We start from the raw sequence: 16,002 nt of genomic DNA, 5'->3' as shown, positions 1-16,002 counted from the left end.
TATATCTTCTGCTCTCTCTCAAACACCTTGAGATTCTGCCTCTAAGTATTTAATCCCACCTACAGAGGCCCCTTGCAACCCCCTGTGGTCATCTGAATAATGACCCCAGAAAGATGTTCCTGTCCTAAATCCCAGAACCTGTGAATGTCACCTTACAGGGCAAAACAGGGCTTGGTTGCTGTGATGAGATGGAAATGGAGAGACTGTGCTGGATTATGTGTGATCCCGAAGGCCCTCGCCAGGGGTGGCCGAGGAGACCTGACCCCATATAGGGAAGGCCACTGCCATGGGGGCAGAGACGCAGCTGCAAGACGGCGGGCGCCTGGGGCACCCGGGGCGGAAGAGTCAGGAAGGACCCTCACCTCCAGCCCCCCGAGAAGCGCTGGTTCAGGCATCCCGCCTCCAGAACTCGAGAGGGTGCATTTCTGTTGTTTTAAGCCCCAAGTTTGAGGTAATGGGGTCTTGCTTCTGCGTCTGCACACAGCCTTGAATCTTCAGCACAGAAGCAACTCCGGCTTGGTTCCCAGGTTAGCCTAGATAGCCTTCCGGGTGGGCTTCTCTCTCCGGTCCCCCCACAACACACACCCCCGCCCCGCTGCCTGAGAAACAGTCACGGGTGAAGCGCAAGAGAGGAAAACCTAACCTCACCCGCAGGAAGCCTCCTGAGGGCTGTTCTGTGTGTTCATTCGTCTTGAAATCCTCTGTTTATAAGCCACGTGCCAGTATTGGTGTGAATGCTTTATGTGTGTTCACTCACAATCACCACGTATCAACTTAGCTGCTTTATGAGGAAGACGTTATAACTATCACCACTTCGCAAACGGGGAAACACAGGCACAGAGGGGTTACCAGTCTGAGGTTCCCGGGGCTGATCTTCTGCCCACTCCCGGGGTGTCCCTCCCTGCCGCCGCCCCAGTCCTGCTCGGATATCCCCTTCCAGCCCAGCTGCACTCCCTACCGCTTGCCTGCCTGCTCAACAAACAGCGCGTTCCTTGGGCCCAGGGTGCCCACTCTTGGGTGGACCTGGCAGCAGCACTTGGCCCTCCGGGGTCCGGGGAGGAGGGCTGCCCAGGAAGCCAAGCCTGACCCCTTCCCCACAGCAGCCGGCCGCTCCGCGGTGTTCGCCCCCTGAAGCCCCCCGCGCTCCCTCCCCCGCTGCCCTGGGGCCGTGCCCCCGCTGCACGGTAGGGCTGCAGCCCAGGACGCCAACTGGGTGCCTTTCCTTCCCCGCTCCACGTGAGCCGACACTGTGAGGGAGGCTTTAACCGAGGGGGACTCTCCATCCCCCAGGACCCGAGGTTGCGTGTGGGGTCCACCCCTCCCGCTCCCCAGCACTCCGGGTAGGGTGGGATCTTGGTGGGAGTGGGACTGGACCCAGGAAGGCGGGAGGTGTCGAACCCAGCCGGTCCCTTGTCCCTTCCTCCTCACCTGCGGGTGATGCTGGGTTGGCCCTCCCCAAACACGGTCCTCCTCTGCCAGCTGCTGCCAACCCCGGGGGAGGGGATCTAAGGCCACCGATATCACGCCCCCTCCAGCCCTGCTGGGCCTGATACAGTGACCACCTCATCACCAAGTGTCCCCGCTGCGTTTGTTCTAGACGCGGCATTGGTTTTCCGGCTCTGGGGATGGGCAGCGTCCTGAGACCCCATCTCTGATCTGATTTATACCCACGCCCGGTTCTCCTAGCCAGATCTTACTTTTCCTCCTGGCCCCCATCTTTCAACCCCTTCCTGATGCCCCCCACCCAAGTTCAGGCTGTCTGTGCCCTCACTGGACACTTGAACGGGAGTCCTGGCCGGGACCCCTGTCCCTTCTCCTCCCCCCCACCAAAGGGAGGATAGATCCTGCTTGGCCTCTCTAAGTCCCCCACCCCAACCTGCAGCCTGACCTGGGAGGGGCGAAGTCCCAGCGCTTTAGGACCGCAGGCCACCCCCCCCCCCGGCCACCTGCAGCACCCCCCTCCTCCGCAGCAGCTTCCGTGTCTCCCAGCCCAACTCTTCTGCTTCCTTGTCTTGTTTGCTCTTGTCGCCGCAGAAATGTTCATTTCCACCAGGCAGAGATTCTCTTATCTTAAGCTTTTCTCTTTAGGACTCACATAGGTCGCGTGTGGTAGGTGGGCACTAAATCTTTGTTGAAAGAATGACAGCATGCAGGTGGCTGGGGCCAGGGGAGCCCCCCTGGGCTCTGCCCTCACTTTACACTCTGCCTCTCCTGCTCCCCAAAGGCTGGCCTCAGCACCCCCACCAGCCTGGGCCGCAGGACACACCCCCGGCACCTGCTCCACTCGACGGGAGCCTCCAGACCTGAGGTGGGGAGCCCGGGAGCCCAGGCCCTTCGGGGGCGGCCTCTTGCCTCACGGCTCCACCCACTCACCTCGCGGGCAGGCACCTCGCCGGTGCGGGAGGAGGGCGGGGGAGCACTGCCTCAGCTGGGCCTGCAGAGAGGAGGCCGTGTAGACAGGGAGGGGTGGGCAAGGAAGGAAACGGCGTTTGCCCCTAGCTCCGGGGCTCCGCGCCGCCTTTCCCAGACGAGAATAAAAAAAAAAAAAAAAGAGTGACAAGTCCCACACGCTTGGAGGAGCAAAGACGAACTGGTTTCCACGCGGGGGGCTTTTCAGAGCCTTTAATAGGCAAATATGCTGCGGCAGGTGGCCCAGGACTGACAAAGGACGCGGCAGCACGGCTGGGTGCGGGGAGACTAGGGCTAAACTGGAAGGTGGAGCCCGCCCGCCTGCCTTCCCTCCTTCCTGCCACTCATTCATTCGTCCCTGAACAGTCGTGGAGCTCTGACTTCACCCAGCGCGGGAGGTCCTGACTCTCAGCGCGCCGCGCCCCGCTGGCTCTCAGGCCGCAGGGGCGGGGGGCGAGCGCAGGCGGAGCCGGGGACGTTCTGCGCGACTCCGGGGCAGCACTGAGCCTCCCACGGCCCCTCCAGCTGGGCAAGCCCTCCAGCTGGGCAAGCCCTCCCGCAGCGCCCTCGGCCGCCCTCCGCCACCGGACCTTCCCTGCCGCCAACTTGCCGGGGCACCTACTGCGCCCAGGCTCAAGGCCCGGCGGACCTGGAGCCCCACCCTGCAACCCGCGGGGCCCCGACTTACGCCCCCTCCTGGGAAGGGCTGAGCTTTCGGGAGTCAGCGTCCAAGCTTCCGTTCCCTCGCGCGGGGCCCGTGGCCAAGGCCGTGGGAGGGACCGGGCCGGGGGTGGGACCAGGGGCGGGGCCAGGATCGGGAGGGCGCTGAGCCGGCGACCAGCTCAGCGCCCAGAGCTTCCGAGGCGCGGCGGGAGCGCAGCGAGTGCTGGCCGCTCCGAGGGCTCCGAGGGCTCCCGCGGCCCGAGGTCGCTCGTGCTCGTGCTCGGAGCTGTGCCGCGGCCCGACGGCTTCCGCGGCCCGAGGTCTCCCTCTGCCCGAGGTCTCTAGCGCTCCGAGAGCTCCCGCCGTCCGAGTTTCCCCGTGGCCCGGGGTCTCCGCCCCCACCATGCGGCCGAGGAGGTGAGCGTGTGCGCGGACGCGCCCTCTGGGCGCGGGGAACCGAGCCCGGCGGCGCAGCGGAGGCCTCGGGCTCCGGGAGCGGGGGCGGCACCGCGCGGGGCCGCGGGAGGCGCGGTTACCTGCCGGCGTTGTCCGCCCGGCGGCGCGGGAAGGTGGCGGTGCGCGGGTGTGCTCGGGGCGGGGTCCCTGCCGAGGGAGGGAAAGAGGAAAGCTGGGAGAGAAGACGTAGCGACCCACTCTCACTTCCCCGCCTCCCCTCCCCGCCCCCGGCGGTGGCCCAGAGGAAAGAAGGGTGTGACTGCTGCGCCGAGGTTGCTCTTATGCCGTCTGGTGCCCACCGACTGGTGACATGCCCCCCGCACGCCTGGGTTTTCCCCCTCCGGCATCAGCAAAGGCGACCTGGGGAAGGTGCCGGCCAGCTGGTCACTCCTGGTCTCTCGCCAGCTGAGGGGGAGGCAACAGCTTTTTGCCAAAATGCCCCCTTCAGGGGGCATGTCTTAGCGTCGGCAGCCTGTGCTTCCCTTGACGAGCTGGTGAGGCACCCCATCCCCAGGTGTCCCACACGCACAGCCCAGAAGCCCACCCACCCCAGGGCCCCACCCCCCAGTCTCCCCAGTTGGAAATGCAGGTAAAGACTATTCCCTCAAGAACGGGAAATAAAAATACTGCAATGTCACAGCCATCTGCCACCCACACCCCTGAGTGGGGGGCCCCGTCTGTGCTTTCTCCTATCTGACCCAATGAGGAGTGGGCTGGGGCAGGGGCAGAGTGGTGGCAGGTGAGGCAGGGGCCACCGCTGAGGCGTGCACGGCGCAGAGGCTCCCAGGCTTAAGGCGCCAGGAGCCTGGGAGTCATGAGAGCGATCTGCCGGCCCCCAGGCCTGAGCCGTCCACCAGCTCCGCTGGAGCCGCCAGATCTGGTTTCAGATTGATCACGTTCCTTCAGAAGGTTGTCCTGGAGCTCACCCAACCCTGGCGGCGTGGCGGGGGGGGGGGGCATCTTCCATCTTCTCTGTCTCTCAAACTTCAAATACCCCGAAAGTGGGTTTTTTTCCGAGTTTATACAGTTTGTTAGACTCCATCCGTGCAAAGCCAGGCCACCAGGGGGCTGGTGATTCCTCTCGATACCCTTTATCACACTCTCATAATTGCTTTGAGGGGCGTTTTATTAGCTTGGGAGCTGGTCCCTTGCAGGGGCTGCCAGCCCCTTGGGGCTTGCCTGCTGGGCAGGGGAGGGGTGGTGCTGTCTCCTCTCCCTGAATTCCTGGCTGCCCGGGAACCTGGGCTGATGGGCTGGCTGTGGGTGTATTCCCGCTGGGATGGTGGGTGTAGTCGGCTCCTGACCGCGTTTGGGAGAAGCGGGGCTCACCTGCCTTTCTGGTTGTTTTTTCCCAGTCCTGGACTTCTCCTGCTGCTGCTCTGTGGCCTGCGAGCTGGTAAGTGCAGACGGTGCTCTTGCTGGAGACTTCCAAGCCCTTCAGTGCTGAGCAGTGAGGCCTGCAGGGTGCAGGTGTCAGTGGGGTCCTCCCCACAGCCCTGCTTGCTTTTCCAGGGGCCCTTGTGAGAAAGCGGGGCCCCCAAGCCCAGGATAATGTGTGGCATCGAGAGCCACCAAGGGGAGCGCTCGGCCAGACCCCATGGTTCTCGTTTTGTGTTGTGTTTGGGGCAGGCAGAGTGCAGTTCCCCCCAAGTGTTTCAGAACCTCCGCTTTCCAGAGGAGCTGGGAGCTGGGCTTCCTGTTTCTTGTGACGGCTTTGCTCCCCAAAGGCACCAGCTTCCAGAAGAGCACAGGACGGGGCTGTAGCACCGCAGCGGAGACTGAGGCCTTGCCTGGCCTTCCAGCCCACAGGGCGACGGGTCAGGGCACACGGCCCCTTTCCCTGCTGGCATTTGAGTGGCTGTAACAGACCACAGAACCTTGCCAGGCCTTCTCTGATGGAGCTGCAAACACTACTATGATGATGTTGTTGAGAAGCTGATGTTTTCTTTTCAAATGTCTGAATTTTTTAAAAAAAACTTTTTATTTTGAATTCATTGTAAACTCCCAAGAAGTAGCAAAAACAGAGCAGTCCTGGCTGGCCGCCGACATGAGACAGGAAACCAGCCCTGGCGATACATCAGAGCAGCTTACCGCCAGTGTCCCAATTTTTAAACTATTGTTGCTTTCCTATGTGCATCTTATTATTAATACATTCCTTTCCTACTGAAATGAGTCAGAATTGGGGTTTGAGTCTTGCAACCCAGAAGCTCCCCCCGCCACTCAATAGGGTGACTTCAAAGTTACGAGTCAAGTGCGGAAGATGAATTCTGTTCTTTTTGGATGCTTGCAGAGATTCAAGAAGAAGAAGTCAGAGCGATGGTGGGCAGTGATGTCTGGCTCAGCTGCATTTACCCTAAAGGAAACAGCTTCGATTTAAATGACCTTTATGTTTACTGGCAAATCAGTGTGCCGGGCAAACGGAACACCAACTCCGTGGTGACTTACTACCTCTCGGGAAACAGCTCTGCCGGCCACGGTGACAACCACTACAAAGGCCGGGCCCGGCTGTCCCTGGACGGCATGAAGCAGGGCAACTTCTCTCTGCACCTGCACAATGTCACCCCCCAGGACGAGCAGAAGTTCAACTGCCTGGTGTTTCGGAAATCCTTAGAATTAGAAAAGATTTTGGAAGTCACGGTCACGCTAAACGTGGCAGGTAAGACGGAGGAGCTGCCAAGCTGATTCCATCCCAGTCTTATGTCCCGGAAGAAGTGTCAGTAAGAACTGTTTTCTGTGGCTCATTCACCCGTGTCTTCCCTTAAAGGAAATCCAGATCCCTCTAGCGGGCCTCTGTTTAAACCATGTGCGCAGCTTAGGTGGTGGAAATATCGTTCAGCTCCTAAGAAAGTTTTCCAGTAGCCTGGAAGGTGCCTGCTTTCTCACAAGAGCTCCTAAGCTTGCTGTCCTTGCCTTGAAACTCTCCAATTCAACCCAAACTAGATGTTTTAATGAAATTAGGATGGAGTGGTATAAGGCACTAAATGAGATCAGAGTTTAGGAAGAAAATTAAAGCCCCTCCACCAAGTTGCTCGGGGCACCGTTCAGTGGAGAGACGGGTGAATTGCCAGCTGAATGTGTCACTAGACTCAAAGGAGGCCAACCCCCTTGGGGTGGGACGTGGGTGCTGGTCATTGCCCGCCCGGCTCATAGCGCCCCTATTGGTGGGCTGGGGGGGGCGTGACTCTGGTAGAGCAGGGCCTGTGCTGCTGCCCGGACCACAGCCTTGGTCCCGGCCCTGCTCCGGGGTCCGGGGCACGATAGCTGCCTCCCCGCTACCCTGGCCCTTGGCACTGTGCCCCCCCCCTTCTCTGACCTTCGGAACCTGGCACCCCTCAGCCCATTTCCCTCCCCTGCAGCAAACTACAGCATGCCAGTGGTCAGCGGCCCATCCCAGGACGAGGAGTTCATCTTCACGTGCACGTCCACGAATGGCTACCCGCGGCCCAACGTGTACTGGATCAACAAGACGGACAACAGCCTGCTGGACGACACCCTGCAGAACAGCACCGTGTCCCTAAACGCGCAGGGCCTGTACAACGTGGTCAGCGTCCTGCGCATCGGGCGGAGCCCCACCGTCGACGTGGGCTGCTGCATCGAGAATGTGCTTCTTCACCAGAACCTGACCAGCAGCCAGACAGGTAAGGTCCCGGGGTCCTGGCTGGGGCCAGGGGTGACTTGGGGGATCTTCTCAGGTGGGAGACAAAGCCCCTCTGAGGTGACTCGGCAGCGGCTTCAGAGGTGGTGACAGGAAGAGGAGGTGACAGGCATCACCGTGCGATGGAGGGCAGGGGCCGGCCAGGTGCTCGGGGCACTTAATCCTCACGCACGTGGCGGGGGGGGGGGGGTCAGTTTTGGTGACCCATTTCACAGATGAGGGACTGAGGCTCTGAAAGGTCATGTGACATTTCAGAAGCTGCAGGCCGAGGCGGCGTTAGCATCAGGATTGAAGCCCCTCCTGCACAGCCACCGCCCCAGCTCTTTGGACGTGTGCCCCCTGGGAAGCCAGAACCCTCCTCCACCAGGGGGTCCGGCTGGGCCTGGCTGCAGACCCAGGCCCCCTGTGGAAGGGCGCAGGCGGGTGACTCCTTCGTAGAAGCCACAGGCTCTCTCAGCCTGTGTGTCCCTGTCACCAGTGTTGAGACGCCAGGGACGGAGGGGCAGGAGAGCTGGAGGATGGGGGTGTCGGGGGCCTGCCTGTTGCCGAGAAGCCGCCCAGCTGCCGGGAGCCCCCGTGCCCGGGCACTCGCCTTCCTGGAATACAGGCGCAGCCCTGGGACTCAGCGGTCACGGTTTTCTGGCTGCACCAAAGGCCTCCGCTGGCCTCTGCGTCCCAGCTGGTCAGCCGGGCACAGGGGAAGGGGAACGGGAGGGCCTCCTGGGGCCGTAGTCTCGGCCCAGCTGCTCTGGAGGACAACTGGGAAGCCTGTCAACCCCCATCACCCCGCCCTGTGCCCAGACCCTCTGAATCAGCACCTCTGGGCTGTGCAGGCAGCAGGACATGTTGAAAAGCTTCCAGATGGTTCTAAGGTGAGTGTGAGGCCTAGCCACCATCTGGCTCATGGCTTCTCCGGCTTTCGGCAAACACGGGACACTTGTAACAAGCTGCCCAGGGAGGTTATTGCTTGTCAGCCCATGAGAACCACTCTCAAGGGGCACAGTGGTTGGACACTGGCACAGGAGGATTGGCCCCCTCGTGCACTGCCAGCGGGATGGGAAATGGTGCAGCCGCCGTGAAGAACAGTCTGCTGGTTCCTTAAAAATTAGCATGTGACCCAGCAATTCCACCCCTAGGTATGCACCCCAGAGCGCTGGAAACAAAAATCAAACAAATACTTGTACGTGAATGTTCACAGCAGCTTATTCACAATAACCAAAAGGTGGGATCAACCCAAGTGTCCACGGATGGACGAAGGGATGTGTCCATCCACACAGGGGAGCATCCCTCAGCCACGGAGAGGACTGAGGCACTGACCACGCTGCAACGTGGATGAACCTTGCAGTTGATGCTCAGTGAGAGAAGCCAGACACAAAAGGCCACATAGTGTATGATTCCATTTGTACGAAATGTCCCGTATAGGTAAATCCAAACAGACGGAAATTAGATTAGAGTTTGCCAGGGGCTGGGAGAGAGGATGGGACGTGACTGCTGATGGGTAGGTGGTTTCCTTTTGTGGTGGTGGAAAGTTCTGGAGTTAGATAATGGTTTTGGCTGCATGACCTTGTGAATGTACTAAATGCCACTGAATTATTCGTTTTAAAATGGTTAATTTTATGTTATGTGAATTTCACCATCATTATTTTTAAAGCCAGCAATTAAGCTAGAAAGAATTAAATTAAGTTTAGTTTAAAAAGCCAGGAATACTGTGCTTCCTACCACACCCATTCCCAGGTGTGGACCTTTAGGAAGGGCTGGGATTACAGGTCACACAGGTAGGGTGAGGAGGAGTGACAACTCAGGAAGAGATGAAGGCTCACCTGAAAGAGGAAACCCTTCTCTCCGTCAGCTTTATAGCTTAAAAATCACAGAATACCTTTGGGAAAGTTTGGTGGATCAATACTTCCCTTAGCACTCTCTCCTTCAGGATGAAGAAACCCCCTTTTCCTCCTGTCCCTACAAGTCCTGGGTTACTTTCCTTTCCTGCAGAAACGTTCACGGGAACCAAGGACAGCATCACAGAGGACCCAGTGGACGACACCCAAGATGCGGTGAACCGGCCCATTCTCAGCGTCCTTGCCGTGCTGGTCGTGGCCGTGGCCATGGCCGTGGCCACGGGCTGGCTGTGCAGGAGCAGATGTCCCTACAGAAGCTACGCAGGTATCGGAGAAGCCCGCGCTGCAGACACTGCACATTTATTTTGTTGGGGTGAGGGTTGGCCTTTGCCAGGATGTTTACAAGCTGTGCGTGGTGTTGCTCTCACGGAAGCGCGGTTTAATAGTGCTCACGCGCGTGAGGATAGCAACCCCAGCGCTCCTGGGTGTGATCTCCGCCTCCGAGATCCTGACACAGCTGCGCCCCAGAAGGGAAGTCCGGCCTCTGGGTCAGGGGAGGACGGCGGACTCCTAATGTGGACGTGGTGTGTCTGTGGAAGCCGAGTTGCCTTCAGTCCCTCAAGGCCGTCTGTTCAGTTCTGGCCGAGCTCGAAGACAGATCCAGAAAGTCTGGGTTTTGACCATGTAAAACGAAGAAGCAGAACTCACAGTGGGGAGCAGAAGAGCCTAGAATGTGGACCCTGGGACCACCCAGGTGTCACAAGAGGGCCTGAGGGCTGGGGCCTCGGGGGAACCCCTCGGGGGGGGGCCAGCACAGTCTCCCCAGGTCGGCCTGGTGGTGGAGGTCAGCGGGCATCCCCAAAGGTCTTATTAACTAGGTCGGGCTCCTCCTGGACTCCTGGGAGGGCGGGGAAAGGGGCTGCGGCTGGATTGCAGAGCCCGCGCACAGTGGGAGCTCTGCCTGACGGGAAGGGTTTCTACATGCCGCCTGGAGCTTCCACTTGGTTGCCAATGCCGTCTGCCCAGAAATACTGCCCACGGCCCCACTGCCAACCCAGCCAGGCCGCTGAAGGCTCTTGAGCATCTTGAAGTGCTTCCCACCCTGACCTCTTACAACGTCTCGTCCTGGAAATCAGGGCAGCCTGAGGAGCCCCTCACCCGAGCAGGAAGCCGGAGGAGCCGTGGAGTGGGGCGCTGCTGCGTGCGGGGCCCCTGGGGTCTTCAGAGAGGCCCCCTCACGGCCCGTCCTGGGTGTTTCTGATTTGTCCCAACAGGCGCCCAGGCTGCGAAGCCAGAGCTGGAGCTCACGGGTCAGTTTGCCAGGAGGGAAGGAGACCCGTGGAGGAACTGCAGGTCCACGGGCTCGGGCGAGCTGGGCACTCCACTCTCTCTGTGCCCGCCTTTCCGCACGGGTGCTACTCGATGACCAGGAAATAGGCGTTTCCAGTTTCAGAGACAGTGAAACCCCAAGCGAAGGCCTGTCCCCCTGGCCTTCCTTGGCATGCAAGCCCGTTCTCTTGTTGACACCGTGCCGTGGGATTTTCCAAACGCACAGCTACACATACACGTACAGCTACACATACACGTACAGCTACACATACACGTACAGCTACACATACACGTACAGCTACACATACACGTTAGCAGAGAGCCTGGGACCGCAGCCCGCTGCCCCTCGCCAGCTGCCCGGCTCGTCCACCTGTTCTCCCTCCGTCTCAGCCCCACCCCTTGGGGGCGGGGGCTCTCCAGCGAGTCCAGACCCTGCGTGCAGGCACCTCTCAGTCCCAGAGCGAAGGTCAGAGTGATTCCCGCCCTGGTGTGGGAAAGTAGCTACACGCAGGGCCTTCGGTTTCGGTTTCCCACTGGCAGGTGCCTCGGGCTGCCAGGGCCTTTGTGGTCAGGCCGGCGGGCTCCGTGCCTGAGGCCAACGACCATAGCTCTGAGCCCCGTTTCTCCACCTGTGAGCAGGGTTGTCAGGGGAGGGTGGGCCCGAGGTGAGCACGACCCACACGGCAGCGCCCGCCCACCCGTTCACCCAGGTGAGTCCGGGGCACGCGGCTGCCTGGCGCTGCAGCAGATTCCCTCCCGAGGCCACTTTCAGACGACGCGGAACACAGCTTGCCAGAGAACCCGGGCCTGCTGACCTGAGAGTCCGACGGGGCGCCCGTCTGCAGGCGTGTTCAACCCCGTTTTCACCGTCCTGGTTCCTGAGAGGATGAGTGTCTGCTTCCGGAGTGAGAATGAGCTGACTCTGCGCACGGCCCTCTCCCCTCTTTCCTTCCAAGAGCACGTGTGACGAGAGCCCCCCCAGGACGTGCCACCAGCGGGGACGTCGGACGGCAGCTTGAGAACTGACCCGGGCAGGCTGGGCGGAGGACACCATCTGCGCCCGTATTGGGGGCTGCACGGACACTGGGCCACCTGGCCTTGTGGGGACACGCGGGCGCCCCCTGGAAGGACCACGCTGACCCCAGGGAGCATGTGGCGGGCACTGCCCTGATCCCGGCGGCCCTTTCAATAGGTCGGCAACTCCTCGGGGATACACGTGCCCCCAAGTAGGTGGGCTCCCCGCCTTCGCTGCCAAACACAGAACAAGAAAAGGGCTGTGACGGCTCCTTCCCGCCGCCAGCCCCCGAGAACCTGCAGCGCTTCTCAGCAGCCTGGGCCGGACGGGCTTCGGAGGCCGCTCTCTTCTGGGATGACCTGTGCCAGGCCGTGTTTGCTCCAGGTGCAGGGGCCACGCGCTGGCTCTGCCGGTCCGTCTCCGCCCCGAGGACCCGGCGTCTGTGCACACGTGTCCTGAAGCACTGAGCGGGTGGCACCGGAAAAACCCCTGGAATTCATGTCCCTCCAGAATGCTCCCTGGGAGGAAAACCCGACCTCACTTGTTTTGGTCAAAAGCTAGGTTTCCCTCCTCAAAAACACAATGAAAAAAAAACAACAACAACAACGAAAAAACAGTGGAATTTTGTGAGAAGGTCTGTGCTGGGCGGTGCAGCTGGGCATGGTGGCCCGGGGCTCAGGCTCTGCTGCAGGGGACAGGCAGGCAGGGCTGGGACACACGTCTCCAGCAGACACCAGCACAGACAGGTGACAGTCACAGTCCTTCAAACCGGGGCCGTGAGTGGACAGTGGGTGGCCTTCCGGCCGCATGGCAGCCTTTCTTCAAACACAGCAGCAATTCCCTCGAATCTTGCTGGGCAGCCCCTGCCGGCCCCACACCGTCACCCAGGGCCCCTCGCGGGCCTCCCCTGGGGACCTGCACGGTCGTGACGGAGACTTAACCTCACGGGCCGGGTTCCTCGGAGCCCGCCGGGCCCCCTGGGCGACTGGAGTGGGGCAGTGGCCAAGTCCACGGAGGCGGCAGCCCGACGCCCTGACCCTGCCCAGGCGGTTTCCGCGTTGATTCCTGGATTGCATCTAGCAGTTCACTGTTTCCAGAAGGTTCTGCAAAGGTGGCTGCCAGGTAACCCCGGTGGGCATGCCCCCAGGAAACGGGTTTGTTGCCCCTGGGGTCATCAGCAGCGACGGGCACGTGAGGCCTGTGCTCCCCAGACCCAGACTCGCAGCAAACAATGAGGCCAGCTCAGCACGGAGCCTGAGCCAACAGTGTCCCAGGAAACTGTGCATGTGTTTTTGTCTGTTTCTGTACCAAAGAGCCCTCACGTGGCTTTTAAATAGGTGTCATGAGGGATCCACACGGACTTTAGCATGAAAGCATTAGAAGACAAGTGTGGGTCCTCAGAGAATGACAGAAGGTGACTCGTGGCACCGCGAGCAAGAAGCCCGAGGGGCCCTTGAGTGCAGCAGGTGGGCTGCGTCAGGTGGTCGCAGGCCTGTCCCCAGTGACTGTGACGTGACAGCAGGACGGGGGCACCTCGGGGCCTCTCCGCCGCCCTGCCCGACCCTGAGAGGCCCCTGGAGATGGTCGGGGCAGGGGTCTCAGCCCGGCAGGACGGGCAGCCGCGGGCAGACCGAGTGTGCTTCCAGCTTTCCTGTCAGAAGGGGTTTCCTTCTTGGGGAAGCGGCTAGGCCGGCCTCCCGCTCCGGCCCCGTGACGCGGCCGCCCGAGGCTCTCCCCCCGTCGCGCTTGTGGGCTCTGCCTGGGCCCCAGGCTCCCGGGCGGTCGAGGCCACGCCCTCCAGGCTCCGGACCCTGAGTCGTCATCTCCCCGCTGGGCCCCAGCGGACCCTCGCCGCTCCCTCCGGCCTCTGGGGCCACGGTGCACTCTGCCCAGCTCGTACGGGTCACCCTTGGCCTGTCCCCCTGGGGGCCGCTGCTTGTTCCTCACGCTGTGTCGTGGACAGCGTGCGAGCGCCACGTTTTGACGTTTCTGGAAGCCTGGTTTTGGAGAATACAAGCAGTCGGCGTGCCTGCGTCTGGCAGCTTTGGTCAGTGTGCGCGCGGGCTCGGTCCACTCAGCCCGTCCTGACTGCCGTCGGGGACCCTGCGCCTGCCCCGTCCGTCCTCGCCCGGGTGGCCCCGTCCCCCAGGGGACATTGGTCAGTGTGGAGGCATTTTGATTGTCACTCTTGGGGGTCCCTACTGGCTTCTGACGGGTGGTGAGGGGGGACGCTGCTCAACGTCCCACCACGGACGGGGACCCAGAGGTCAGTGACCCGAGGGTGAGGATCCCGTGTCACCTTCCCGGGGAGGGCAGGGCAGCGATCCGCTGTCCCGGTCCCCATCGCACGGGGCACAGGAGAGGTGACTCATGGTTCAGGGCCAGGCCCGGGGAACATTCCAGGTCAGGAGACGGCCGGGCGCAAGAGTCCGAGGTGCTGGCACTGCCGTGGGGGCAGAGGCCACCTGGCCGTCCCAGCAACCGGAGTCCCGGTCTCTGGGGCCCCGTGGCCCCTGCCCCCCAGCGCCCTGCTCACAGTAGCTGCGCAGGGAACACCCACCAGGGAGGCGGAGCCAGGCCGGCAGATGGGGGCTCGTCTCGAGGGCAGGGGACGGAAGGGAAGTAGCAGCCGCGGGACCAGAGCGCCTCACCCTCCCGCAAGGTGAGAAGGCTGGAGCCAGGTTCCGCCTGCAGCTCGGACCCTCCCCGTGACCGCAGCCCTCACCCTGGGGAGGGCAGCCGAGGCTTTGGAGAACCTCAGGAGAAGGCCCCCCTGCTCCGCCACTGCCCCGCGCAGCCCCAGTGCTGTGACGCGGGCCGCTGGTCGGCGGCGGGGCCCGCAGGCGTCTCCGGGCAGTACTGGGGCCTGGCAGGTACATCCTGTGTTCATCTCCCTCCAGGCCAGGCTTTTCAGGAAGAGGACGCTTCCAACGAGAAGGCGGCTTACGTGATCTGGGGTGATTCTGTGCTTGGTGACGGACGCCCCGCCCCGCAGCCCAAAGATCATCTGGGGCTGAAGGGGTCAGTCTTGCCCCCCTAGGGTGGCCTTCCTGGCCCACAGCCATCCCGCCTGCCCCGACGTGCCCGTTCTCCAGCCCTGACACGGCCCCGCCCCCTGGATCCCCAGCTTCGCGGTGCCCCTTCCAGACTCCCGAGTCCCATGGGGAGAGCCTCTGCAGTTACTAGTAAATGTGGCACGGTTTCCTTGAATCCGTGTTGGTCCTGCCGCCATCAGGGAGAAGCAAGAGGCTGGGGTCTTCAGTGTCAGGAATTCAGGGGCTTGTCCCAGTGACCAGAGGTGCGGCCCACCCTGAGCTCTGGGGAGGGGGCTTCCGGCAGACCCCTGTTGGGAGGGTACAGTGCACATTTCCTGGGGCGGGGGGGATGGGCCCCGCAAGACTGACATTGACAAGCTGCAAGGCCCAGGAGCTGCACAGGCCCCTGGTCAGCCAGCCCGTGTCAGGGCCAGATGCAGGGCCACACCAGGATCCAAGGCTCCAAAGACCTCGATCTGGGTCTTGGGGGAGTGACCAAGGAGTGTGCAGGCCAGGAACTGACCAGGATCCTCCTCCCCTCCCCCGCTGCCCTCCCTCCTCACCTTCCTGGCCCTTCTCTACCCCCTTACACTGTCCTGTGGCCTGAGCCCGGCCCTCCCCCGCCGCCCCAACCAGAGAGTGATTCATCGCTCATCCCTGCTCCGTGGGCCTCCTGACCCCAAGGTCGCAGGTGCCCGAGGCTGCTGGGAGGGGGCCGACCAGGAAAGGGGGCACCTGTCACACCAGATTGGGGTTTCCTGGGCCGGGACCGGGCAGGAGGGAGGGGTAGTCCCCCACAAAGGCACGGGCTGTGCTCTGAGAGGCAGCTGGAGGGGGGACTCAGGAAGCTGCTGGCCTAGGGGAAGGAGAGTTTCTCAGAGAACACAGCTGTGCCCCTGTGATTCAAAATGTCCCAAATGCACTGCCCCGTGGGCTCTCAGCAGATCCAGGGCCGGTCCCCCTCACCTGAACCCAGAAAAGGACACTGTGATTTGGCTAAAATGCAGCCTGGGAGGGCTGCTGGGCCCTGACCCAGGGACCCCGACAGGCAGGGCCTCTGTGCGGGGTCTGCCTGCCATGGGGGGTGGTGGCGGGACTCGCCCAGGCTGTGAGGCTGTGCTCCTGGGAGGGGCCGGGCGGCTTAAACAACAGAACCCCACTCCCTCTCCGTCTGGAGGGCCAGAGTCCAAGATGAAGCTGTCGGCAGGGCTGCTTCCCTGACCTTTCCGTGTCCCGTCCAGCTTCTGGTGGCTGCAGGTGGCCCCTGGTGCAGCCCACAGCCCTCAGTCTCTGGCGCTCTGCTTCCCTTACAAGGACACCAGTCACTGCATTGAGGGCCACCCGACCCAGGGTGACCCCATCTTCACTAGTGACATCGGCAGAGACCCTGTTTCCAAGTGAGGTTCCGGGACGTGGGTTTGGGGGACCCTGTGCGACTCACTACAGCTCCCAAGAGGAGGAGAGAGAAGGATGGAGAGATGGGGAAGGGACACGAGGAGGGTTAGGAGACGGCAGAGATGGCGGGCAGGGGGGGCGAGAGGGAGGGTGGGGACCTGGGCACCGGCCTGCAGCCGGGCTGAGGTCCAGACCCGAAGGCACGGCCCA

The 16,002-nt window shown here is 62.0% G+C and overlaps 1 protein-coding gene across 1 annotated transcript; it reads left to right on the top strand.

The window, feature by feature from the left end:
* Positions 1–3,267: 3,267 nt before the first annotated feature.
* Positions 3,268–13,390, top strand: ICOSLG (inducible T cell costimulator ligand). The gene is made up of 6 exons (XM_057545288.1): positions 3,268–3,489; positions 4,884–4,924; positions 5,819–6,184; positions 6,885–7,166; positions 9,173–9,343; positions 10,293–13,390. The coding sequence occupies exons 1-6, from the start codon at positions 3,476–3,478 to the stop codon at positions 10,442–10,444; spliced, it is 1,026 nt and encodes a 341-aa protein (XP_057401271.1). The 5' UTR covers positions 3,268–3,475; the 3' UTR covers positions 10,445–13,390.
* The last annotated feature ends 2,612 nt before the right edge of the window (positions 13,391–16,002 follow it).

The sequence above is a fragment of the Balaenoptera acutorostrata genome, chromosome 4 (genome assembly GCF_949987535.1).
Source record: "Balaenoptera acutorostrata chromosome 4, mBalAcu1.1, whole genome shotgun sequence".
Taxonomy (NCBI): Eukaryota; Metazoa; Chordata; class Mammalia; order Artiodactyla; family Balaenopteridae; genus Balaenoptera; species Balaenoptera acutorostrata.
Note: the sequence above shows the minus strand (reverse complement) of the source record. Positions and strands in the feature narration are given on the sequence as shown.